Source organism: Oncorhynchus mykiss, chromosome 3 (genome assembly GCF_013265735.2).
Source record: "Oncorhynchus mykiss isolate Arlee chromosome 3, USDA_OmykA_1.1, whole genome shotgun sequence".
In the NCBI taxonomy this organism is placed as follows: domain Eukaryota; kingdom Metazoa; phylum Chordata; class Actinopteri; order Salmoniformes; family Salmonidae; genus Oncorhynchus; species Oncorhynchus mykiss.
In genome coordinates, this window is record NC_048567.1 from 9,002,377 (window position 1) to 9,029,876 (window position 27,500).

The 27,500-nt window shown below is 49.2% G+C and overlaps 1 protein-coding gene across 1 annotated transcript in view; it reads right to left on the bottom strand.

Moving 5' to 3' along the window:
* The window catches only part of LOC110520814 (integrin alpha-10), a 62,779-nt gene that overhangs the window by 14,293 nt on the left and 20,986 nt on the right, over positions 1-27,500 (bottom strand). The window contains exons 8-11 of the mRNA XM_036968013.1: positions 17,154-17,304; positions 3,298-3,463; positions 570-643; positions 296-440 (exon numbers count right to left, since the gene is read on the bottom strand). Of these exons, the coding sequence (XP_036823908.1) occupies positions 296-440; positions 570-643; positions 3,298-3,463; positions 17,154-17,304 (536 nt within the window). The remainder of the gene's footprint in view (positions 1-295; positions 441-569; positions 644-3,297; positions 3,464-17,153; positions 17,305-27,500) is intronic.

Below are 27,500 nucleotides of genomic sequence, written 5' to 3' on the forward strand. Positions count from 1 at the left end.
GTTGAGTAGTATTATGTGTAAAACAGTGATAAGTTGAGTACTATTATGTGTAAAACAGTGATAAGTTTAGTAGTATTATGTGTAAAACAGTGATAAGTTTAGTAGTATTATGTGTAAAACAGTGATAAGTTGAGTACTATTATGTGTAAAACAGTGATAAGTTGAGTAGTATTATGTGTAAAACAGTGATAAGTTGAGTAGTATTATGTGTAAAACAGTGATAAGTTTAGTAGTATTATGTGTGAAACGGTGTAATGTAAAGTGTACATAGTGTAATGTAAGTAAGTTAAGTCACCCAGATAGGCAGCATGGTTCTTGAGCTCCTGGGGGAACTCTGACTCAAAGGCCTCTCTGGTGGGCATGATGCGGCCCTCAGCGCCCTCCTTCAGCACCCCTCCGTCCCAGTCATACGCCCCCACCATCCCAAACAGGATGCCGTCCTGAAACACACGCATGGGAGAGGGGGGATAAACATACAGTACAATGACAGATCAGAAATTCAAGTCAATGACATGACGCGTGCGCTCGCATGCTTGCACACTACGCACACACACACATGGTGGACTCACATCGAGAACGTGTGTGGAGAAGCCAATCTGGGACATCTCAAACTTGAAGGAGCTCTCGTTGTACCCCAGCGTCCCTGTGACGAAACAGAAACATCAAAACAACGTTTAACAAACCTTTCTAGCACATTTTCTGTAGTATCCAACACAAAAATCTAGTTGAGCAGATCTCTCTGTCTCCAAGCTATTATTTCGTATCATGTGATTCAAAAATTATTTTATTAAAGTCATGAGTCTCACCCTCTCATGTTTCTGTGCCCAACCACATATCTGTGTGGTGTGGGGGTTCAGTGACTGAGTGAGGGGCTAATGGGACCTCTGCTGAGGTGAAAGCGGAACAGGTTTACCCTAACCCTAACTCTCAGATGAAGTTTAGTTGAATGTTTGGTTAATGTTTCTTCTGCCAGTGCCAGGTGGCATGGGACTAAACATGGCATCCTGTGCTGCCCACTCTGACACATGAATACCGTGATGGGACTAAATGTGGCATCCTGTGCTGCCCACTCTGACACCTGAATACCGTGATGGGACTAAATGTGGCATCCTGTGCTGCCCACTCTGACACATGAATACCGTGATGGGACTAAATGTGGCATCCTGTGCTGCCCACTCTGACACCTGAATACCGTGATGGGACTAAACATGGCATTCTGTGCTGCCCACTCTGACACATGAATATCGTGATGGGACTAAATGTGGCATCCTGTGCTGCCCACTCTGACACCTGAATACCGTGATGGGACTAAACATGGCATTCTGTGCTGCCCACTCTGACACATGAATATCGTGATGGGACTAAATGTGGCATCCTGTGCTGCCCACTCTGACACCTGAATACCGTGATGGGACTAAACATGGCATTCTGTGCTGCCCACTCTGACACATGAATATCGTGATGGGACTAAATGTGGCATCCTGTGCTGCCCACTCTGACACATGAATACCGTGATGGGACTAAATGTGGCATCCTGTGCTGCCCACTCTGACACATGAATACCGTGATGGGACTAAATGTGGCATCCTGTGCTGCCCACTCTGACACATGAATATCGTGATGGGACTAAACATGGCATCCTGTGCTGCCCACTCTGACACATGAACATCGTGATGGGACTAAATGTGGCATCCTGTGCTGCCCACTCTGACACCTGAATACCGTGATGGGACTAAATGTGGCATCCTGTGCTGCCCACTCTGACACATGAATACCGTGATGGGACTAAATGTGGCATCCTGTGCTGCCCACTCTGACACATGAATACCGTGATGGGACTAAATGTGGCATCCTGTGCTGCCCACTCTGACACCTGAATACCGTGATGGGACTAAATGTGGCATCCTGTGCTGCCCACTCTGACACCTGAATACCGTGATGGGACTAAACGTGGCATCCTGTGCTGCCCACTCTGACACATGAATACCGTGATGGGACTAAATGTGGCATCCTGTGCTGCCCACTCTGACACATGAATACCGTGATGGGACTAAATGTGGCATCCTGTGCTGCCCACTCTGACACATGAATACCGTGATGGGACTAAATGTGGCATTCTGTGCTGCCCACTCTGACACATGAATACCGTGATGGGACTAAATGTGGCATCCTGTGCTGCCCACTCTGACACATGAATACCGTGATGGGACTAAATGTGGCATCCTGTGCTGCCCACTCTGACACCTGAATACCGTGATGGGACTAAATGTGGCATTCTGTGCTGCCCACTCTGACACATGAATACCGTGATGGGACTAAATGTGGCATCCTGTGCTGCCCACTCTGACACCTGAATACCGTGATGGGACTAAATGTGGCATTCTGTGCTGCCCACTCTGACACATGAATACCGTGATGGGACTAAATGTGGCATCCTGTGCTGCCCACTCTGACACCTGAATACCGTGATGGGACTAAATGTGGCATCCTGTGCTGCCCACTCTGACACATGAATACCGTGATGGGACTAAATGTGGCATTCTGTGCTGCCCACTCTGACACATGAATACCGTGATGGGACTAAATGTGGCATCCTGTGCTGCCCACTCTGACACATGAATACCGTGATGGGACTAAATGTGGCATCCTGTGCTGCCCACTCTGACACATGAATACCGTGATGGGACTAAATGTGGCATCCTGTGCTGCCCACTCTGACACATGAATACTCACTCTCAATTCAAATACTGTTCTTTTACTTCTATCCCCTTTCACCTTTACTCCATACATTCCCTCCCTTCCTTCCCCTCCCCAATCTGCCACTATCTAGATACCACAGGTTAGTGCCCTCTCTCTCCCTCCTCACTCAAGACCCCAGCTGGTATACAGAATCTACCTCCCCCATCCTCTCATATCCTCCACTCCCTTCCTCCCTCGCTCCCTACAGACTTCAGGGTGGCATAATTTCTCAGTCTTCCTCCCTTGTTCCTGTAAGTGTTGTGATAGCTGCTCGCGCCCTTCTTTCCTTTTCAAGGTAGTGGCATCTATCCATCCCTTCCTCTTTCATTCCGTCTGGGATTAAATGTGGCACCATTCCCCCTTTTTGCCTCTTTCCCAATTGAAAGAGAGTAACATCCCTCTCTCTTCTAACTTTCTCCCTGGTTAAATAAGAAAGCAGTTACTCCCTGTCTCCAGAACACAGACACCCTTTCCCCTCCTTTCTCTTTCCAGCACTTTCACCTCCCTCCCTCCTCTCCTCCCTCTCCCTCCCCCTTCCTCTTCCTCTCTCCATCTCACCCTCTAGAGTGAAGATGCGGTCTCCTAGTGCATCTACGATGTCGTTGAGTGCCGCCTCGTCAGTCACGTTGAAGAAGTATTTGTCGTCAGGGTCGCTGGCAATGTACTTGATCTCACTGATAAACGTCTCTGGGTCCTGCTGCCTGCGGATGTAGTGACCCAATACCTGGAGGGAGAGAGAAAGGGATGAGAAAAGAGAGGGGGAGAGATAAAGGGGGAGGGAGAGAGAAAGGGATGAGAAAAAAGAGGGGGGAGAGATAGAGAGAGAAAGGGATGAGAAAAGAGAGGGGGAGAGATAAAGGGGGAGGGAGAGAGAAAGGGATGAGGAAAGAGAGGGGGAGAGATAAAGGGGGAGGGAGAGAGAAAGGGATGAGGAAAGAGTGGTGGGTGAGAGAGATGAAGAAAGAGGGGGAACAGAGAAAGGGATGAGGAAAGAGAGGGGGAGAGAAAGAGTGAGGGAGAGAGAAAGGGATGAGGAAAGAGAGGGGGAGAGATAAAGGGGGAGGGAGAGAGAGAGAAAGGGGTTAAAGGGAAGGGTAGAAAAACAAAAGGGAGAGAAAGAAGGGGTTAAATGTAAGGGACAGAAAAAGTGAAAGGTAGAGCGAGAGATAACATTAACAGACATATTCTCTACGTCTTCCGCCAATAACTCCTCCATGTTTCACAGGGACAGAGAACATTTATATAGAGGGAGAGATATTACTGAGTCAGGACAATCTGAGAGGACAGAGAGAGAGCTGCCAACACCAACCCCGTACAGTACAGTAGGGGACATAACCTGAATCAAGGACAACCACAGAGAGACAGACAGATGTGCAGAGTATAAGCCCTTAAAAGAGAAAAAACAGATGATGTACGCAGGGTTCTAACTAAGATACTGTCCGTAGGGTTCTAACTAAGGGGGTGTCTAAAAACAGATACTGTCCGTAGGGTTCTAACTAAGGGGGTGTCTAAAAACAGATACTGTCCGTAGGGTTCTAACTAAGGGGGTGTCTAAAAACAGATACTGTCCGTAGGGTTCTAACTAAGGGGGTGTCTAAAAACAGATACTGTCCGTAGGGTTCTAACTAAGGGGGTGTCTAAAAACAGATACTGTCCGTAGGGTTCTAACTAAGGGGGTGTCTAAAAACAGACACTGTCCGTAGGGTTCTAACTAAGGGGGTGTCTAAAAACAGATACTGTCCGTAGGGTTCTAACTAAGGGGGTGTCTAAAAACAGATACTGTCCGTAGGGTTCTAACTAAGGGGGTGTCTAAAAACAGATACTGTCCGTAGGGTTCTAACTAAGGGGGTGTCTAAAAACAGATACTGTCCGTAGGGTTCTAACTAAGGGGGTGTCTAAAAACAGATACTGTCCGTAGGGTTCTAACTAAGGGGGTGTCTAAAAACAGACACTGTCCGTAGGGTTCTAACTAAGGGGGTGTCTAAAAACAGATACTGTCCGTAGGGTTCTAACTAAGGGGGTGTCTAAAAACAGATACTGTCCGTAGGGTTCTAACTAAGGGGGTGTCTAAAAACAGATACTGTCCGTAGGGTTCTAACTAAGGGGGTGTCTAAAAACAGATACTGTCCGTAGGGTTCTAACTAAGGGGGTGTCTAAAAACAGATACTGTCTGTAGGGTTATAACTAAGGGGGTGTCTAAAAACAGATACTGTCCGTAGGGTTCTAACTAAGGGGGTGTCTAAAAACAGATACTGTCCATAGGGTTCTAACTAAGGGGTTGTCTAAAAATGGAGTCAGCTAAAATGTTTGGGAAATACTGCTCTAGCAAACCGTAAAATGAAAGAATTGGTCCAGACAGGGGGAGAGAGATGACTGGTGTGGTAGGGCTCTCTAGTGTGAGGAGGTTATAGTAATAGCTACAGTTAGTAGTCTGTACTACAGAATAGCCTAAACACTGCAGTAAGGAGCACATTCCTCCCCAGAAACCCAATCCCAACAATCCTTCCCTGTCACTCTGGCTGCCATCTTAAATAAGGAAATTCTCTGTATTCAAAGGAGACGGAGGGAAGGAGGGAGGGATGGATGGAGGGAGGGAGAGCGGGATGGAGGAAGGGAGGGATAGAGGGAGATATAGAGGAAGGGAGGGAGGGATGAAGGGAGGGACGAAGGGTGGGAGGGAGGGAGGGAGGGAGGGAGGGAGGGAGGGAGGGAGGGAGGGAGGGAGGGAGGGAGGGAGGGAGGGAAGGAAGGAGGAAGGGAGGGATGGAGGGAGGGAGGGATAAATGAAGGGAGGGAGAGAGAGAGGGAAGGAGGAAGGGAGGTATGGAGGGATGAAGGGAGGGAGAGAGGGAAGGAGGAAGGGAGGGATGGAGGGAGGGATGGAGGGATGGATGAAGGGAGGGAGAGAGGGAAGGAGGAAGGGAGGGAGTGAGAGAGAGACAGAGAGAGAGAGACAGAGGGAGAGGGAGGGAGGGATGGATGGATGGATGGATGAAGGGATGGAAGGAAGGAAGGAAGGAAGGAAGGAAGGAAGGAAGGAAGGAAGGAAGGAAGGAAGGAAGGAAGGAAGGAAGGAAGGAAGGAAGGAAGGAAGAAAGGAAGGAAGGAAGAGATGGAGGGAGGGAGGGTTTAAAGTGAAGGAATCCTACACTATAAATGTATACATGGAGATATTATAGAAGCAGAGAAATTCCGTTGGTCTTGCCAGCTGCTGCTGGTTTGTCCTCAGAGACACGAACGGAGAGGGAGGACAGAAATACAGACAGCGGGAGGTAGCTTGTTAACTATTCAAAACATACAGTGAAGTTATAGCTACTGCAAATGTACACAGGCACATGCACACAAACAAACTCGCAAACAGGCAAACACACACCCTTTGACCCCCCCCCCCCCCCTTGTTGACTGTAAATCCTGTGTGAGTCGGCAGGCAGGCAGGCTGATGTATAAAACACGACACAGGCTGTTATTTTAGAGAGCTTGTTGCTCTGCTCTCCCCAAAGGGCTGTTTTCTGTCCTACACACACTGGCAGCAGGACAGAGAGCAACAACATCAAAACATTGCAGCCGTCACAGTGAAACCACATTTCAGCAAGACCCTGGAGATTCTCTCTCTCTCTCTCTCTCTCTCTCTCTCTCTCTCTCTCTCTCTCTCTCTCTCTCTCTCTCTCTCACTCTCTCTCTCTAATTTAATCTAAGGGATTTTATTGGTGTGCGAAACATATGTTTACAGGGAAAATAAATAAACATAAATATGGGTTGTATTTACAATGGTGTTTGTTCTTCACTGGTTGCCTTTGTCTTGTGGCAACAGGTCACAAATCTTGCTACTGTGATGGTACACTGTGGTATTTCACCAAACATATATGGGAGTTTGTCTAAATGCTATGCTCACTGAGTCTGGACATAGTCAAAGCTTTCCTTAAGTTTGGGTCAGTCACAGTGGTCAGGTATTCTGCCGCTGTGTACTCTCTGTTTGGGGCCAAATAGCATTCTAGTTTGCTCTGTTTTTTGTTAATTCTTTCCAATGTGTCAAGTAATTATCTTTTTGTTTTCTCATGATTTGCTTGGGTCTAACTGTGTTACAGTCCTGGGGCTCTGTGGTGTCTGTGTTTGTGAACAGAGCCCCAGGACCAGCTTGCTTAGGGGACTCTTCTCCAGGTTCATCTCTCTGTAGGTGATGGCTTTGTTATGGAAGGTTTGGGAATCGCTTCCTTTTAGGTGGTTACAGAATTTAACGGCTCTTTTCTGGATTTAGATAATTAGTGGGTATCGGCCTAATCTGCTCTGCAAGCATTATTTGGTGTTCTACGTTGTACACAGAGGATATTTTTGCAGAATTCTGCGTGCAGAGTCTCAATTTGGTGTTTGTCCCATTTTGTGAGGTCTTGGTTGGTGAGCGGACCTCAGACCTCACAACCATGAAGGGCAATGGGCTCTATGACTGATTCAAGTATTTTTTAGCCAAATCCTAATTGGTATGTTGAAATGTATCTTCCTTTTGATGGCATAGAATGCCCTTCTTGCCTTGTCTCTCAGATCGTTCACAGCTTTGTGGAAGTTACCTGTGCTGCTGATGTTTAGGCCAAGGTAGGTATAGTTTTTTGTGTGCTCTAAGGCAACAGTGTCTAGATGGAATTTGTATTTGTGGTCCTGGTGACTGGACCTGTTTTGGAACACCATTATTTTGGTCTTACTGAGATTTCTCTCTCTCTTCTCTCTCAGTCCCCCTGTCTCTCTCTCTCTCTCCGTCCACCCGTCTCTCTCTCTCTCTCTCCGTCCCCCCGTCTCGCTCTCTCTCTCTCTCTCTCTCTCTCTCTCTCTCAGTCTTCCGGGCTCTCTCTCTCTCTCTCGCTCAGTCCCCCCGTCTCTCTCTCACTCTCAGTCCCCCCGTCTCGCTCTCTCTCTCTCTCTCAGTCCCCCCGTCTCTCTCTCACTCTCAGTCCCCCCGTCTCTCTCTCTCTCTCTCTCTCTCTCTCTCAGTCCCCCCGTCTCTCTCTCACTCTCAGTCCCCCCGTCTCTCTCTCTCTCTCTCACTCTCAGTCCCCCCGTCTCTCTCTCACTCTCTCTTTCTCAGTCCCCCCGTCTCTCTCTCACTCTCAGTCCACCCGTCTCTCTCTCTCCCTCTCACTCTCAGTCCCCCCGTCTTTCTCTCTCACTCTCTCTCTCTCTGTCCCCCCGTCTCTCTTTCACTCTCAGTCCACCCGTCTCTCTCTCTCTCTCTCTCTCTCTCTCTCTCTCTCTCTCCCAGTCCCCCTGTCTCACTCTTTCTCTCTCAGTCCCCGTCTCTCTCTCTCTCTCGCTCAGTCCCCCCGTCTCTCTCTCTCTCTCTCTCTCTCTCAGTACCCCCGTCTCTCTCTCTCTCACTCTCAATCCCCGTCTCTCTCTCTCTCTCTCAGTCCCCCCGTCTCTCTCTCACTCTCTCTCTCAGTCCCCGTCTCTCTCTCTCTCTCTCTCAGTCCCCGTCTCTCTCACTCTCTCTCAGTCCCCCCGTCTCTCTCTCTCTCTCTCAGTCCCCCCGTCTCTATCTCTCTCACTCTCAGTCCCCGTCTCTCTCTCTCTCTCTCACTCAGTCCCCCCGTCTCTCTCTCTCTCTCTCACTCTCAGTCCCCCCGTCTCTCTCTCTCTCTCTCTCTCTCTTAGTCCTCCCATCTCTCTCTCACTCTCAGTCCACCCGTCTCTCTCTCTCTCTCTCTCTCTCACTCTCAGTCCCCCCGTCTCTCTCTCTCTCTCTCTCTCTCTCTCTCTCTCTCTCTCTCTCTCTCTTAGTCCCCCAGTATCTCTCTCACTCTCAGTCCACCCGTCTCTCTCTCTCTCTCTCTCTCTCTCTCTCTCTCTCTCTCTCCCAGTCCCCCTCTCTCTCTCTCTCTCTCTCTCTCAGTCCCCGTCTCTCTCTCTCAGTCCCCCTGTCTCTCTCTCTCAGTCCCCCTGTCTCTCTCTCTCTCTCTCAGTCCCCCCGTCTCGCTCTCTATCTCTCTCTTTCTCAGTCCACCCGTCTCTCTCTCTCTCCCTCTCTCTCAGTCCCCCCATCTCTCTCTCTCTCTGTCCCCCCGTCTCTCTCTCTCTCTCTCAGTCCCCCCGTCTCTCTCTCTCTCTCTCAGTACCCCCGTCTCTCTCTCTCTCACTCTCAATCCCCGTCTCTCTCTCTCTCTCTCTCTCAGTCCCCCCGTCTCTCTCTCACTCTCTCTCTCAGTCCCCGTCTCTCTCTCTCTCAGTCCCCGTCTCTCTCACTCTCTCTCTCTCTCAGTCCCCCCGTCTCTCACTCTCTCTCTCAGTCCCCCCGTCTCTATCTCTCTCACTCTCAGTCCCCGTCTCTCTCTCTCTCACTCAGTCCCCCCGTCTCTCTCTCACTCTCAGTCCCCCCGTCTCTCTCTCTCTCTCTCTCTCTTAGTCCCCCTGTCTCTCTCTCACTCTCAGTCCACCCGTCTCTCTCTCTCTCTCTCTCTCACACTCTCAGTTCCCCCGTCTATCTCTCTCTCTCTCTCTCTCTCTCTCTCTCTCTTAGTCCCCCAGTATCTCTCTCACTCTCAGTCCACCCGTCTCTCTCTCTCTCTCTCTCTCTCTCTCTCTCTCTCTCTCTCTCTCTCTCTCTCCCAGTCCCCCTCTCTCTCTCTCTCTCTCTCTCAGTCCCCGTCTCTCTCTCTCAGTCCCCCTGTCTCTCTCTCTCAGTCCCCCTGTCTCTCTCTCTCTCTCTCAGTCCCCCCGTCTCGCTCTCTCTCTCTCTCTTTCTCAGTCCACCCGTCTCTCTCTCTCTCCCTCTCTCTCAGTCCCCCCATCTCTCTCTCCCTCTGTCCCCTCGTCTCTCTCTCTCTCTCTCTCAGTCCCCCCGTCTCTCTCTCTCTCTCTCTCTCTCTCTCTGTCCACCCATCTCTCTCTCTCTCTCTCAGTCCCCCTGTCTCTCTCTCTCAGTTCCACCCATCTCTCTCTCTCAGTCCCCGCGTCTCTCTCTCTCTCTCAGTCCCCCTGTCTCTCTCTCTCTCTCTCAGTCCCCTTGTCCCTCTCTCTCTCAGTCTCCCCCCGTCTCTCTCTCTCTCTCAGTCCCCCTGTCTCTCTCTCTCTCACTCTCAGTCCCCCCGTCTCTCTCTCTCTCAGTCCCCCCGTCTCTCTCTCTCTTAGTCCCCCGTCTCTCTCTCTCTCTCTCTCTCTCTCTCAGTCCACCCGTCTCCCTCTCTCTCTCTCTCTCTCTCTCTATCTCTCAGTCCCCCCGTCTCTCTCTCTCTCAGTCCCCCCCGTCTCTCTCTCTCTCAGTGCCCCCGTCTCTCTCTCTCTCTCTCTCACAGTCCACCCGTCTCCCTCTCTCTCTCTCTCTCTCTCTCTCTCTCTCTCTCTCTCAGTCCCCCCGTCTCTCTCTCTCTCAGTCCCCCCGTCTCTCTCTCTCTCAGTCCCCCTGTGTGTCTCTCTCTCTCTCTCTTTCTCTCTCTCTCTCGGTCCCCCCGTCTCTCTCTCTCTCAGTCTCCCCCGTTTCTCTGACAGTGGCTCTGCAGGTCCCAGTGTTTATATTGTGGTTCCTCTGGTGACAGTGGCCCTGCAGGTCCCAGTGTTTATATTGTGGTTCCTCTGGTGACTGTGGCTCTGCAGGTCACAGTGTTTATATTGTGGTTCCTCTGGTGACAGTGGCCCTGCAGGTCCCAGTGTTTATATTGTGGTTCCTCTGGTGACAGTGGCCCTGCAGGTCCCAGTGTTTATATTGTGTTTCCTCTGGTGACTGTGGCCCTGCAGGTCACAGTGTTTATATTGTGGTTCCTCTGGTGACTGTGGCTCTGCAGGTCACATTGTTTATATTGTGGTTCCTCTGGTGACAGTGGCCCTGCAGGTCCCAGTGTTTATATTGTGGTTCCTCTGGTGACTGTGGCCCTGCAGGTCCCAGTGTTTTTATTGTGGTTCCTCTGGTGACAGTGGCCCTGCAGGTCACAGTGTTTATATTGTGGTTCCTCTGGTGACAGTGGCCCTGCAGGTCCCATTGTTTATATTGTGGTTCCTCTGGTGACAGTGGCCCTGCAGGTCCCAGTGTTTATATTGTGGTTCCTCTGGTGACAGTGGCCCTGCAGGTCCCAGTGTTTATATTGTGGTTCCTCTGGTGACTGTGGCCCTGCAGGTCCCAGTGTTTATATTGTGGTTCCTCTGGTGACTGTGGCCCTGCAGGTCACAGTGTTTATATTGTGGTTCCTCTGGTGACAGTGGCCCTGCAGGTCCCATTGTTTATATTGTGGTTCCTCTGGTGACTGTGGCCCTGCAGGTCCCATTGTTTATATTGTGGTTCCTCTGGTGACTGTGGCCCTGCAGGTCCCAGTGTTTATATTGTGGTTCCTCTGGTGACAGTGGCCCTGCAGGTCCCAGTGTTTATATTGTGGTTCCTCTGGTTACTGTGGCCCTGCAGGTCCCAGTGTTTATATTGTGGATCCTCTGGTGACAGTGGCCCTGCAGGTCCCAGTGTTTATATTGTGTTTCCTCTGGTGACAGTGGCCCTGCAGGTCCCAGTGTTTATATTGTGGTTCCTCTGGTAACTGTGGCTCTGCAGGTGCCAGTGTTTATATTGTGGTTCCTCTGGTGACAGTGGCTCTGCAGGTCACAGTGTTTATATTGTGGTTCCTCTGGTGACTGTGGCCCTGCAGGTCCCAGTGTTTATATTGTGGTTCCTCTAGTGACAGTGGCCCTGCAGGTCCCAGTGTTTATATTGTGGTTCCTCTGGTGACTGTGGCCCTGCAGGTCCCAGTGTTTATATTGTGGTTCCTCTGGTGACTGTGGCCCTGCAGGTCCCAGTGTTTATATTGTGGTTCCTCTGGTGACTGTGGCCCTGCAGGTCCCAGTGTTTATATTGTGGTTCCTCTAGTGACAGTGGCCCTGCAGGTCCCAGTGTTTATATTGTGGTTCCTCTGGTTACTGTGGCCCTGCAGGTCCCAGTGTTTATATTGTGGTTCCTCTGGTGACTGTGGCCCTGCAGGTCCCAGTGTTTATATTGTGGTTCCTCTGGTGACTGTGGCCCTGCAGGTCCCAGTGTTTATATTGTGGTTCCTCTGGTGACTGTGGCCCTGCAGGTCCCAGTGTTTATATTGTGGTTCCTCTGGTGACAGTGGCCCTGCAGGTCCCAGTGTTTATATTGTGGTTCCTCTGGTGACTGTGGCCCTGCAGGTCCCAGTGTTTATATTGTGGTTCCTCTGGTGACAGTGGCCCTGCAGGTCCCAGTGTTTATATTGTGGTTCCTCTGGTGACAGTGGCCCTGCAGGTCACAGTGTTTATATTGTGGTTCCTCTGGTGACAGTGGCTCTGCAGGTCCCAGTGTTTATATTGTGGTTCCTCTGGTGACAGTGGCTCTGCAGGTCCCAGTGTTTATATTGTGGTTCCTCTGGTGACTGTGGCCCTGCAGGTCCCAGTGTTTATATTGTGGTTCCTCTGGTGACTGTGGCCCTGCAGGTCCCAGTGTTTATATTGTGGTTCCTCTGGTGACAGTGGCTCTGCAGGTCCCAGTGTTTATATTGTGGTTCCTCTGGTGACTGTGGCCCTGCAGGTCCCAGTGTTTATATTGTGGTTCCTCTGGTGACAGTGGCCCTGCAGGTCCCAGTGTTTATATTGTGGTTCCTCTGGTGACAGTGGCCCTGCAGGTCACAGTGTTTATATTGTGGTTCCTCTGGTGACAGTGGCTCTGCAGGTCCCAGTGTTTATATTGTGGTTCCTCTGGTGACAGTGGCTCTGCAGGTCCCAGTGTTTATATTGTGGTTCCTCTGGTGACAGTGGCCCTGCAGGTCCCAGTGTTTATATTGTGGTTCCTCTGGTGACAGTGGCCCTGCAGGTCCCAGTGTTTATATTGTGGTTCCTCTGGTGACAGTGGCCCTGCAGGTCCTAGTGTTTATATTGTGGTTCCTCTGGTGACTGTGGCCCTGCAGGTCCCAGTGTTTATATTGTGGTTCCTCTGGTGACAGTGGCTCTGCAGGTCCCAGTGTTTATATTGTGTTTCCTCTGGTGACAGTGGCCCTGCAGGTCCCAGTGTTTATATTGTGGTTCCTCTGGTGACAGTGGCCCTGCAGGTCCCAGTGTTTATATTGTGGTTCCTCTGGTGACTGTGGCCCTGCAGGTCCCAGTGTTTATATTGTGGTTCCTCTGGTGACAGTGGCTCTGCAGGTCCCAGTGTTTATATTGTGGTTCCTCTGGTGACAGTGGCTCTGCAGGTCCCAGTGTTTATATTGTGGTTCCTCTGGTGACAGTGGCCCTGCAGGTCACAGTGTTTATATTGTGGTTCCTCTGGTGACAGTGGCTCTGCAGGTCCCAGTGTTTATATTGTGGTTCCTCTGGTGACAGTGGCTCTGCAGGTCCCAGTGTTTATATTGTGGTTCCTCTGGTGACAGTGGCTCTGCAGATCCCAGTGTTTACATTGTGGTTCCTCTGGTGACTGTGGCTCTGCAGGTCCCAGTGTTTATATTGTGGTTCCTCTGGTGACAGTGGCTCTGCAGGTCCCAGTGTTTATATTGTGGTTCCTCTGGTGACAGTGGCTCTGCAGATCCCAGTGTTTACATTGTGGTTCCTCTGGTGACTGTGGCCCTGCAGGTCCCATTGTTTATATTGTGGTTCCTCTGGTGACTGTGGCCCTGCAGGTCCCAGTGTTTATATTGTGGTTCCTCTGGTGACAGTGGCCCTGCAGGTCCCAGTGTTTATATTGTGGTTCCTCTGGTTACTGTGGCCCTGCAGGTCCCAGTGTTTATATTGTGGATCCTCTGGTGACAGTGGCCCTGCAGGTCCCAGTGTTTATATTGTGTTTCCTCTGGTGACAGTGGCCCTGCAGGTCCCAGTGTTTATATTGTGGTTCCTCTGGTGACTGTGGCTCTGCAGGTCACATTGTTTATATTGTGGTTCCTCTGGTGACTGTGGCCCTGCAGGTCCCAGTGTTTATATTGTGGTTCCTCTGGTGACAGTGGCCCTGCAGGTCCCAGTGTTTATATTGTGGTTCCTCTGGTAACTGTGGCTCTGCAGGTGCCAGTGTTTATATTGTGGTTCCTCTGGTGACTGTGGCCCTGCAGGTCACAGTGTTTATATTATGGTTCCTCTGGTGACAGTGGCTCTGCAGGTCACAGTGTTTATATTGTGGTTCCTCTGGTGACTGTGGCCCTGCAGGTCCCAGTGTTTATATTGTGGTTCCTCTAGTGACAGTGGCCCTGCAGGTCCCAGTGTTTATATTGTGGTTCCTCTGGTGACTGTGGCCCTGCAGGTCCCAGTGTTTATATTGTGGTTCCTCTGGTGACTGTGGCCCTGCAGGTCCCAGTGTTTATATTGTGGTTCCTCTGGTGACTGTGGCCCTGCAGGTCCCAGTGTTTATATTGTGGTTCCTCTAGTGACAGTGGCCCTGCAGGTCCCAGTGTTTATATTGTGGTTCCTCTGGTTACTGTGGCCCTGCAGGTCCCAGTGTTTATATTGTGGTTCCTCTGGTGACTGTGGCCCTGCAGGTCCCAGTGTTTATATTGTGGTTCCTCTGGTGACTGTGGCCCTGCAGGTCCCAGTGTTTATATTGTGGTTCCTCTGGTGACTGTGGCCCTGCAGGTCCCAGTGTTTATATTGTGGTTCCTCTGGTGACAGTGGCCCTGCAGGTCCCAGTGTTTATATTGTGGTTCCTCTGGTGACTGTGGCCCTGCAGGTCCCAGTGTTTATATTGTGGTTCCTCTGGTGACAGTGGCCCTGCAGGTCACAGTGTTTATATTGTGGTTCCTCTGGTGACAGTGGCTCTGCAGGTCCCAGTGTTTATATTGTGGTTCCTCTGGTGACAGTGGCTCTGCAGGTCCCAGTGTTTATATTGTGGTTCCTCTGGTGACTGTGGCCCTGCAGGTCCCAGTGTTTATATTGTGGTTCCTCTGGTGACTGTGGCCCTGCAGGTCCCAGTGTTTATATTGTGGTTCCTCTGGTGACAGTGGCTCTGCAGGTCCCAGTGTTTATATTGTGGTTCCTCTGGTGACTGTGGCCCTGCAGGTCCCAGTGTTTATATTGTGGTTCCTCTGGTGACAGTGGCCCTGCAGGTCCCAGTGTTTATATTGTGGTTCCTCTGGTGACAGTGGCCCTGCAGGTCACAGTGTTTATATTGTGGTTCCTCTGGTGACAGTGGCCCTGCAGGTCCCAGTGTTTACATTGTGGTTCCTCTGGTGACAGTGGCCCTGCAGGTCCCAGTGTTTATATTGTGGTTCCTCTGGTGACTGTGGCTCTGCAGGTCCCAGTGTTTATATTGTGGTTCCTCTGGTGACAGTGGCCCTGCAGGTCCCAGTGTTTATATTGTGGTTCCTCTGGTGACTGTGGCTCTGCAGGTCCCAGTGTTTATATTGTGGTTCCTCTGGTGACAGTGGCCCTGCAGGTCCCAGTGTTTATATTGTGGTTCCTCTGGTGACTGTGGCCCTGCAGGTCCCAGTGTTTATATTGTGGTTCCTCTGGTGACAGTGGCTCTGCAGGTCCCAGTGTTTATATTGTGGTTCCTCTGGTGACAGTGGCTCTGCAGGTCCCAGTGTTTATATTGTGGTTCCTCTGGTGACAGTGGCCCTGCAGGTCCCAGTGTTTATATTGTGGTTCCTCTGGTGACAGTGGCCCTGCAGGTCCCAGTGTTTATATTGTGGTTCCTCTGGTGACAGTGGCCCTGCAGGTCCTAGTGTTTATATTGTGGTTCCTCTGGTGACTGTGGCCCTGCAGGTCCCAGTGTTTATATTGTGGTTCCTCTGGTGACAGTGGCCCTGCAGGTCCCAGTGTTTATATTGTGGTTCCTCTGGTGACAGTGGCCCTGCAGGTCCCAGTGTTTATATTGTGGTTCCTCTGGTGACAGTGGCTCTGCAGGTGCCAGTGTTTATATTGTGGTTCCTCTGGTGACAGTGGCCCTGCAGGTTACAGTGTTTATATTGTGGTTCCTCTGGTGACAGTGGCCCTGCAGGTCCCAGTGTTTATATTGTGGTTCCTCTGGTGACTGTGGCTCTGCAGGTTACAGTGTTTATATTGTGGTTCCTCTGGTGACAGTGGCTCTGCAGGTCCCAGTGTTTATATTGTGGTTCCTCTGGTGACTGTGGCCCTGCAGGTCCCAGTGTTTATATTGTGGTTCCTCTGGTGACAGTGGCCCTGCAGGTCCCAGTGTTTATATTGTGGTTCCTCTGGTGACAGTGGCCCTGCAGGTCACAGTGTTTATATTATGGTTCCTCTGGTGACAGTGGCTCTGCAGGTCCCAGTGTTTATATTGTGGTTCCTCTGGTGACAGTGGCTCTGCAGGTCCCAGTGTTTATATTGTGGTTCCTCTGGTGACAGTGGCCCTGCAGGTCCCAGTGTTTATATTGTGGTTCCTCTGGTGACAGTGGCCCTGCAGGTCCCAGTGTTTATATTGTGGTTCCTCTGGTGACAGTGGCCCTGCAGGTCCCAGTGTTTATATTGTGGTTCCTCTGGTGACTGTGGCCCTGCAGGTCCCAGTGTTTATATTGTGGTTCCTCTGGTGACTGTGGCCCTGCAGGTCCCAGTGTTTATATTGTGGTTCCTCTGGTGACAGTGGCCCTGCAGGTCCCAGTGTTTATATTGTGGTTCCTCTGGTGACTGTGGCCCTGCAGGTCCCAGTGTTTATATTGTGGTTCCTCTGGTGACAGTGGCTCTGCAGATCCCAGTGTTTACATTGTGGTTCCTCTGGTGACTGTGGCTCTGCAGGTCCCAGTGTTTATATTGTGGTTCCTCTGGTGACAGTGGCTCTGCAGGTCCCAGTGTTTATATTGTGGTTCCTCTGGTGACTGTGGCTCTGCAGGTCCCAGTGTTTATATTGTGGTTCCTCTGGTGACTGTGGCCCTGCAGGTCCCAGTGTTTATATTGTGGTTTCTCTGGTGACTGTGTCTCTGCAGGTCCCATTGTTTATATTGTGGTTCCTCTGGTGACAGTGGCTCTGCAGGTCCCAGTGTTTATATTGTGGGCTGGGGAAGAGTCTCCGACTGCTCAGCCACTGGAGTCTGTTCCACCACACCACCAAAACCACATCACTCGAGACACTGATGGGGTGTGTGCATGTGTGTGTCTGTGTGTGTGTGTGTTAGGGGGGTGGGGTTGGGCAGGAAGACATAGCTGTTGTTACCCACTGGGTTATTTTAAGAAGCCAGAGGGGTTCAGTTAGTGATTTGCTGGGGCTATTTTAAAGACCACAGGCATTATTTCAGGCCAGTTTGAGGCTGAATGGGCAGGATGGCTAGCTCTCACGTTATGCAGGGTATGTGAGGTGGTATGGTGGAAAAGCTGTTTCAATACAGCTATTTCAGGAGTGGGGTTGGTTGGTGAGACTGTCCGCCATATTGGTTAACGAGTTTGTGGTGTAGCAGGCATGCTGCATTCATGTGCTCTATGGAACAGTGTGTGTGTGTGTGTGCGTGCATGCATCTCTGTGTGTGCGTATGTGTGTGTGTGTGCGCGCCCGCGTGTATGTGTGTGTGTGTACTCACAGCGATGGCATATCTGGTGATGTTTCTCTTCTCACACTCCTCCAGAGCATCCGGTAGCTCCTCCCCATCATGTGACTCTCCGTCCGTCACCACGATCATGACTTTGGTGGCACCCTCCCTCGCCCCCCGCTCAGGGCTGAATGCCTCCGTACTGGACAAAGACAGATATAAATAACTTTATTAGGTAAATATCACAGTGCTGTTGTCAGCATGTTAAAACAGCACATACTGGTTCAAGACCCAAACTGCTTACATGTACATTCTCTTTCCGTTGCCCTGAACCAAACCACAATAAAACACAAATATTGTTCTAGAGTTGGATCTGAAACATCATGGCCTGAAGTAGAGTATCTCATGACAAGCTGTAGACCACACTATTTACCAAGAGAGTTTTCATTTTTTTCGTGGCTGTTTATTTACCACCACAGACAGATGCTGGCACTAAGACCTCACTCAGTCAGCTGTATAAGGAAATAAGCAAACAGGAAACCTCTCACCCAGAGGCAGCGCTCCTAGTGGCCGGGGACTTTAATGCAGGGAAACTTAAATCAGTTTTACCTAATTTCTATCAGCATGTTAAATGCACAACCAGAGGGGAAAAAAATCTAGATCACCTTTACTCCACGTACAGAGACAAGTACAAAGCTCTCCCTCGCCCTCCATTTGACAAATCTGACCATAATTCTATCCTCCTGATTCCTGCTTACAAGCTAAAATTAAAGTAGGAAGCACCAGTGACTCAGTCTATAAAAAAGTGGTCAGATGAAGCAGATGCTAAACTACAGGACTGTTTTGCTATAACAGACTGGAACATGTTCCGGGATTCTTCCAATGACCTTGAGGAGTAACGCCACATCAGTCACTGGCTTTATCAATAAGTGCATCGAGGACATCGTCCCCACAGTGACTGTACGTACATACCCCAACCAGAAGCCATGGATTACAGGCAACATTCGCACTGAGCGAAAGGTTAGAGCTGCCGCTTTCAAGGTGCAGGACTCTAACCCGGAAGGTTATAAGAAATCCTGCTATACCCTCAGACGAACCATCAAACAAGCAAAGTGCCAATATAGGACTAAGATTGAATCATACTACACAGACTACAAAGGGAAGCACAGCCGCGAGCTGCCCAGTGACACGACCCTACCAGACAAGCTAAATCACTTCTATGCTCGCTTCGAGGCAAGCAACACTGACGCATGCATGAGAGCATCAGCTGTTCCGGGCGACTGTGTGATCACGCTCTCCGTAGCTAACGTGAGTAAGACCTTTAAACAGGTCAACATTCACAAGGCCACTGGGCCAGACGGATTACCAGGAAGTGTGCTCCGGGTATGTGCTGACCAACTGGCAGGTGTCTCACTGACATTTTCAACATGTCCCTGATTGAGTCTGTAATACCAACATGTTTCAAGCAGACCACCATAGTCCCTGTGCCCAAGAGCACAATTTCTATCAGCATGTTAAATGAGCACTAAGGCGACCTGCCTAAATTAATACAGACCCGTAACACTTACGTCTGTAGCCATGAAGTGCTTTGAAAGGCTGGTAATGGCTCACATTAACCCAGAAACCCTAGACCCACTCCAATTTGCATACCGCTCAAACAGATCCACAGATGATGCAATCTCTATTGCACTCCACACTGCCCTTCCCCACCTGGACAAAAGGAACACCTCCGTGAGAATACTATTAATTGACTACAGCTCAGTGTTCAAAACCATAGTGCCCTCAAAGCTCATCACTAAGCTAAGGACCCTGGGACTAAACACCTCCCTCTGCAACTGGATCCTGGACTTCCTGATGGGCCGCCCCCAGGTGGTGAGGGTAGGTAGCAACACTGGCGCCCATCAGGGGTGTGTGCTCAGTCCCCTCCTATACTCCCTGTTCACCCACAACTGCATGGCCAGGCACAACTCCAACACCATCATTAAGTTTGCAGACGACACAACAGTGGTAGGCCTGGTGACCAACAATGACGAGACAGCCTATAGGGAGGAGGTCAGAGACCTAGCCGGGTGGTGCCAGAATAGCAACCTATCCCTCAATGTAATCAAGACAAAGGAGATGATTGTGGACTACAGGAAAAGGAGGACAAGCACTCCCCATTCTCATCGACGGGGCTGTAAATCAAAATCAAATCACATTTTATTAGTCACATGCTCCAAATACAACCTTACAGTAAAATGCTTACTTACGAGCCCCAAACCAACAATGCAGTTTTAAAAAGATACGGATAAGAAAGTGGAGCAGGTTGAGAGCTTCAAGAGGGTAGTGTACAGAGGGTAGTGTACAGAGGGTAGTGTACAGAGGGTAGTGCGTATGGTCCAGTACATCATTGGGGCCAAGCTCCCTGCCATCCAGGACCTACAGTGGGGAGAACAAGTATTTGATACACTGACGATTTTGCAGGTTTCCCTACTTACAAAGCATGTAGAGGGCTGTAATTTTTATCATAGGTACACTTCAACTGTGAGAGTTGGAATCGAAAACAAAAATCCAGAAAATCACATTGTATGATTTTGAAGTAATGAATTTGCATTTTATTGCATGACATAAGTATTTGATACATCAGAAAAGCAGAACTTAATATTTGGTACAGAAACCTTTGTTTGCAATTACAGAGATCATACGTTTCTTGTAGTTCTTGACCAGGAACTTTTGTCTGTTTAAGGACCAGTTCATTTTGTCTGTTTAAACCTACCAGCATTGTCCTTTGCTCCTGTCTTTGCTATAGTCCCTGTTTTCTAGTTTCCTGGTTTTGACCTTTCCTGCCTGACATGACCCTAAGCCTGCCTGCCGTCCTGTACCTTTACCTCTACTCAAAATTACCGACCTCTGCCTGACCTGACCCTGAGCCCGCCTGCTGTCCTGTACCTTTGCCTCTACTCTGGATTACCGACCTCTGCCTGACCTGACCCCGAGCCCGTATGCCGTCCCGTACCTTTGCCTCTACTCTGGATTACCGACCTCTGCCTGACCTGACCCCGAGCCTGCCTGCTGTTCCGCTACCTTACACCCTCTCTGGATTACCGACCTCTACCTGACCTGACCCCGAGCCTGCTGTTCCGATGCCTTACACCCTCTCTGGATTACCGACCTCTGCCTGACCTGACCCCGAGCCTGCCTGCTGTTCCTCTACCTTACACCCTCTCTGGATTACCGACCTCTGCCTGACCTGACCCCAAGCCTGCTGTTCCGATGCCTTACACCCTCTCTGGATTACCGACCTCTGCCTGACCTGACCCCGAGCCTGCCTGCTGTTCCGCTACCTTACACCCTCTCTGGATTACCGACCTCTGCCTGACCTGACCCCGAGCCTGCTGTTCCGATGCCTTACACCCTCTCTGGATTACCGACCTCTGCCTGACCTGACCCCGACCCTGCCTGCTGTTCCGCTACCTTACACCCTCTCTGGATTACCAACCTCTGCCTGACCTGACCCCAAGCCTGCCTGCTGTTCCGCTACCTTACACCCTCTCTGGATTACGGACCTCTACCTGACCTGACCCCGAGCCTGCCTGCTGTTCTGCTGCCTTACACCCTCTCTGGATTATTGAGCCCTGCCTGCCTTGACCTGTCGTTTGCCTGCCTTGACCTGTCGTTTGCCTGCCTTGACCTGTTGTTTGCCTGCCCCTGTTGAAAGAGTAAACTTTTGTTTCTTCAACACTGTCTGCATATGGGTCATACCTTGAAACGTGATAAGATGACAGATGAGAGAACAAGTGAGTGAGCAGGAAAGACAGAACAGAGAAAGAGAGGGAGAGGGAGGACAGAGGAGAGAACAAGTGAGTGAGCAGGAAAGACAGAACAGAGAAAGAGAGGGAGAGGGAGGACAGAGGAGAGAACAAGTGAGTGAGCAGGAAAGACAGAACAGAGAAAGAGAGGAGCAAAGGAATGTGGGTACAAAAGGAAGACAGAAAGGTAGAGAAGAAAAAGAGAAAGGGAGGATAGAGGAGAGAAAGAGAGGGAGGGAGAGGAGAGAAAGAGAGGGAGAGGGAGGATAGATGAGAGAAAGAGAGGGAGGGAGAGGAGAGAACGAGAGGGAGAGGGAGGATAGATGAGAGAAAGAGAGGGAGGGAGAGGAGAGAAAGAGAGGGAGAGGGAGGATAGAGGAGAGAAAGAGAGGGAGGGAGAGGAGAGAAAGAGAGGGAGAGGGAGGATAGATGAGAGAAAGAGAGGGAGGGAGAGGAGAGAAAGAGAGGGAGAGGGAGGATAGAGGAGAGAAAGAGAGGGAGGGAGAGGATAGAGGAGAGAAAGAGGGAGAGGATAGAGGAGAGAAAGAGAGGGAGGGAGAGGAGAGAAAGAGAGGGAGGGAGAGGAGAGAAAGAGAGGGAGAGGGAGGATAGAGGAGAGAAAGAGAGGGGAGGGAGAGGATAGATGAGAGAAAGAGGGAGAGGATAGAGGAGAGAAAGAGAGGGAGTGAGAGGAGAGAAAGAGAGGGAGGGAGAGGATAGATGAGAGAAAGAGAGGGAGGGAGAGGATAGATGAGAGAAAGAGAGGGAGAGGGAGGATAGAGGAGAGAAAGAGAGGGAGGGAGGGAGAGGATAGAGGAGAGAAAGAGAGAGAGGGAGAGGATAGAGGAGAGAAAGAGAGGGAGGGAGAGGATAGATGAGAGAAAGAGAGGGAGGGAGGATAGAGGAGAGAAAGAGAGGGAGGGAGAGGATAGAGGAGAGAAAGAGAGGGAGGGAGAGGATAGATGAGAGAAAGAGGGAGAGGATAGATGAGAGAAAGAGAGGGAGAGGGAGGATAGAGGAGAGAAAGAGAGGGAGGGAGGGAGAGGATAGAGGAGAGAAAGAGAGAGAGGGAGAGGATAGAGGAGAGAAAGAGAGGGAGGGAGGGAGAGGATAAAGGAGAGAAAGAGAGAGAGGGAGAGGATAGAGGAGAGAAAGAGAGGGAGGGAGGGAGAGGATAGAGGAGAGAAAGAGAGAGAGGTAAGATTAGGGTAGAGTTAGTATACACAGAGTTTCCCTACATCTAAAATAAACAGCCACTAGAAGAAGATAATATATCATGTAGAGTGTTCCTCAGAGTTAAATAACACAGTTGGGAAAAACAGAAATTGGGTGTGAGAGGGAGAGTGACAAAGACGTGCGTGTGATCGCTTCCAACAACTGTTTATGAAACAGATTGGGTGCGATAAGGATAGTGACACAGACCCTGAAAAATCCCCCTAAAATGACAAATAACCATAGGCGTAATCAGGCCAGACTTGACCATATATGAGTTAGACAGACAGGCAGTCAAACAGTCAGACAGTCAGTCCGACAGTCCGACAATCAGTCAGATAGGTAGTCCGACAGTCAGTACGACAGGCAGTCCGACAGGCAGTCCGACAGTCAGTCAGTCAATCAGACAGTCAGTCAGTCAGTCTAGTCATTAAATACAGCTGGTACTTTCCTTTTAAAGTACAGCTCTACCACATAACTGGTGTTACCATGACACACAACCTATCCTAAACACAAAGGTTGTGCAGCGACAACACACACACACACAAACACACACACACACACACACACGCTTGTACACATACAAGGACACACATGCACACAATCATATAACCACACCCTGTTTGTCTGGTGGTGACCTGTTTTGACCACTGGACACTTAGTGGGTAGAGTCTGCTAGCACTTACACACACACACACACAATGCCTAGTGCAGCCAGTGTTAGTGAATTCAGTCATTTTCAGGCGTAACTCTGGCCCAAGCTAAATATAAAGTATGTGGTGAACCCGCAAGAAACGGTCTGGTTAAAAACAACCGTTTCCCTGCACAGCCTGCTAATTATACAGCCAGTCAGAGACAAGAAGGAGAGAGGGGGAGAGAGAGAGAGGAGAGGGAGAGAGAAAGGGTGGAGATGAGAGAGGATAAGCGAGGGAGGAGAGAGAGGAGAAGAGAGGGAGGAGAGAGAGATGAGAAGAGAGGGAGGAGAGAGAGATGAGAAGAAAGAGAGGAGAGAGAGAGGAGAGGGAGAGGAGATGAGAGCGAGAAGAGAGAGAGGAGAGGGAGAGAGAAAGGGTGGAGATGAGAGAGGAGAAGTGAGGGAGGAGAGAGGAGAAGAGAGGGAGGAGATAGAGGAGAAGAGAGGGAGGAGAGAGATGAGAAGAGAGGGAGGAGAGAGAGGAGAGGGAGAGAGAGATGAGAGGGAGGAGAGAGAGAGGTGAGAAGAGGGAGAAGAGAGAGATGAGAAGAGAGGGAGTAGAGAGAGAGGAGAGGGAGTGGAGATGAGAGGGAGGCGAGAGAGAGGAGATAAGAGGGAGGAGAGAGAGGTGAGAAGAAAGGGAGAAGAGAGAGATGAGAAGAGAGGGAGGAGAGAGAGATGAGAAGAGAGGGAGAAGAGAGAGATGAGAAGAGAGGGAGGAGAGAGAGATGAGAAGAGAGGGAGGAGAGAGGAGAGGGAGAGGAGATGAGAGGGAGGAGAGAGAGAGGAGATGAGAGGGAGGAGAGAGAGAGATGAGAAGAGAGAGATGAGAAGAGAGGGAGGAGAGAGAGAGATGAGAAGAGAGGGAGAAGAGAGAGAGATGAGAAGAGAGGGAGAAGAGAGAGATGAGAAGAGAGTGAGGAGAGAGAGAGGAGAGGGAGAGGAGAGGGAGGAGAGAGAGAGGAGATGAGAGGGAGGAGAGAGAGGAGATGAGAGGGAGGAGAGAGAGAGATGAGAAGAGAGGGAGAAGAGAGAGATGAGAAGAGAGGGAGGAGAGAGGAGAAGGAGAGGAGATGAGAGGGAGGGAGGAGAGAGGAGAAGGAGAGGAGATGAGAGGGAGGAGAGAGAGAGGAGATGAGAGGGAGGAGAGAGAGAGGTGAGGGGATAGAGAAGAAAGCACAAGAGGATAGATGGAGGAAAGGAGGATGTAGTAGAAGAAAGGAAAAAGAGAGGGAAGGAAAAGTAACATAAGGAGAGGTTGTGAAGAGGAGAGATGACTGAAGATAAACATTCTAGAACACTAGTGGAGCAAGAGAGAAAACACTTTTAAAAACAGTTTATTACAAACAAGCATAAAGCAGGAATAAACCAGCAATTACTGTGCTGCCACTTGACCAATTAAAGAGAGCAGAGAGACCAGGGCCTATGAACATACAGCGAGAAAGAAACACAGAGAAAGTCATAAATAAAAGAATTGTGTGAAATCCACTAGTAAAAAGAGGTGGGTAAGAACCCAGCTCTGATGTGGCAGAGAGACTGTGTGAAATACAGGGGGATAAAACTGGGGGAAAGAGAAAGTGAAGGAGGGGGAGAAATGAGAGAAAGAGAGGGACATATGTGAGAACAGACTGTGGAAGGGGAGAAGAGAGAATGAGAGAAAGAGATGAAGGGAAGAGAAAGGAGGGGGAGGAGCTAGATGAAAGAGTGGTGTTAATTGGGAGGTCTGGTTGTAGTTACACTTTTATAGTCAGGAGTGTGGTCATGACACAACGTGTGTGTGTGTGTGTGTGGTCATGACACAGCATGTGTGTGCGTGTGTGTGTGTGTCACATGGTAAAATGTGTATGACACAGTGAGAGGCAGTAGCTGATACCCTTTTAATAGACTGCTTTACTCTCCTATATCACTCATTTAGCCCCTATGTGTTTTATACTGCTTCCTGTGTGTGTGTGTGTGTGTGTGTGTGTGTGTGTGTGTGTGTGTGTGTGTGTGTGTGTGTGTGTGTGTGTGTGTGTGTGTGTGTGTGGGTCACACCGGTGATGTTTCTCTTCTCACACTCCTCTAGAGTGTGTGTGTGTGTGTGCGTGACTGTGTGTGTGTGTGTGTGTGTTTGTACAGCTGCAGTGGCTGTAGGAGCTAACCAGGCTGTACTACAGTGGCCACACCTGCAGCTCTGCTGACCCAGCAACAGCCAACCCCGTCAGTCTTCCTACCAATGCCAGCTCTGGTATCTTTTCATCTGTGTGTGTTTGATTCGTACAAGAAGTCCAAGAAACAAAACAGCACAGACAGACAGACAGACAGACAGACAGACAGACAGACAGACAGACAGACAGACAGACAGACAGACAGACAGACAGACAGACAGACAGAGAGACAGACAGACAGACAGACAGACAGACAGACAGACAGACAGACAGACAGACAGACAGACAGACAGAGAGACAGACAGACAGACAGACAGACAGACAGACAGACAGACAGACAGACAGACAGACAGACAGACAGACAGACAGACAGACAGACAGACAGACAGACAGAGAGACAGACAGACAGACAGACAGACAGACAGACAGACAGACAGACAGACAGACAGACAGAGAGACAGACAGACAGACAGACAGACAGACAGACAGACAGACAGACAGACAGACAGAGAGACAGACAGACAGACAGACAGACAGACAGACAGACAGACAGACAGACAGACAGACAGACAGAGAGAGAGAGAGAGACAGACATGTTCTATGACCGTTTCGACCCAGCACTCATAAACAAGGGTTAATACCAATGTCCCCTCTAAACTGTGTGCAGTGCGCATGCGTAGCTCCCCCTGGACTGCAGTGCAGAATAAATATCAGAGCACGCAGAGAGGCATGAGATTGAACTTCAATCAACTTTCTAGAGTTTTCCGTTAGTTAACACTATCAACGTTTCCCTTTACTGTGGAAATTGTGATCGAATCAACACAATATTAGCCCATTTCAATACAACATACCAAAACAAAACGAACTCTGCAAGAGATGTTGTTGTATTCAGAACTATGCAAGAGATGTTGTTGTATTCAGAACTATGCAAGAGATGTTGTTGTATTCAGAACTATGCAAGAGATGTTGTTGTATTCAGAATGCATCGGAGTAGGATTCTATTGCATTAACAGGCACGACTGTTAAGGGAATTTTTATCTTAATGACTAACTATGTATACATTTCAATCAGGATGTACTAATCAGAATACTATTATGTTACTGTATATGTACTAATCAGAATACTATTATGTTACTGTATATGTACTAATCAGAATACTATTATGTTACTGTATATGTACTAATCAGAATACTATTATGTTACTGTATAGATGTATGAATTTTCTTGCTTAATCCTAGTACTGAATACAATGTGTGTAAATATAATCAAGGATTAGAACAATGACTGTCTGTTCCTTGGTAGAAATGAATGAACGATATCTTCAGACTGGCTAGAATGCTTATCTACACAAGAAGACCTTGGCTCATAAATTATTTTAAATTGGTAGGTAGACGATGTGGGAAGGCTTGAGATACTGCCTGTGTACCAGGGTGGGAGAAGAGACGGGTTGGTACTGGAACTAATGACGTCATTTTCAGTTTATAACCTGTGGTAAACTGTATCGTGTTCAGTACTCTCGTGAATAAACTCCGCTGATTGACTTTAAGACTGGGCTCTGTCCATTTATTATAGAATAAGGGTCTTACAAATCCTTATGAATTGACAGAGTGTTTAATTTTAATTGGGTATTAAAACATAGAGCAATTTAATTCCTGTAACAACGACTCAGGCCCATACTCTACACAGACCGGTGCGCTATAACCAATCAGAGCTGCAGTAGGCCTATATGCAAATAGACCATTGCCATATATGGGTCTGTGCCATTCACTTTGAACTGGACTGTTTGTACAGCATGAGCAGCCGTCAGTAGATGTTCTTGTTTTGAGATCAAAGTGAGAGCTACACGTAGCAAAGTGTGCACATTTCTACATTTGTTCATATCCTTCGCTAGTTAGTGAGTTATTAGCTCAGTTATATAGAATCTGTTGTCAGCAATTGGGGAGTGGTTGCTTCCTACAAGAGCACAAAACGTGTGCATTTCTAGACATTGAAAATCTGTGTTGTATTTTTAAATAGTCTTGACTAAGCTAAGTAGCCAATAGGCAGAGGGCAGCATAATTTGTTTAATTCTATGTAATAATGGTGTGGGAATAATAATGCATTTTATTTTCTAAAGTGGTTTCTTGCATCAAACAACACAACATTTTCAGTCACCTCCTCGTCTGAAGGACAAGTGGATAAACAGGTAAATGTCAAGCCCTGCAGGTTTTTTCACAAGTCTCATGGAATGTAGGCCGACATTGAACACCACACATTGGCTGCTGGTAAGCTGAATGATAGAACAGCTATTTCCAAGTTAAAATGTTATGGGATGCATTTTCTCCATTGTTTTTGATGGTAGACCACTCTGATAGGCCTACATTATGATCAAAAAGTCACAGTAGCCTACTTGACCACTGTTAAAACGAACTTAAAACGGGTACAGCCTCAGTGTTCACAGTAAACGCATGCCGGAAGATGCACAGAATCTCCCCGTTAAACTTTGCACTCAGCTGACCTGAAATAAGCTCAGTGATGAAAAACATTGGAGGGAACATTGGTTAATAGTATTAGTAAA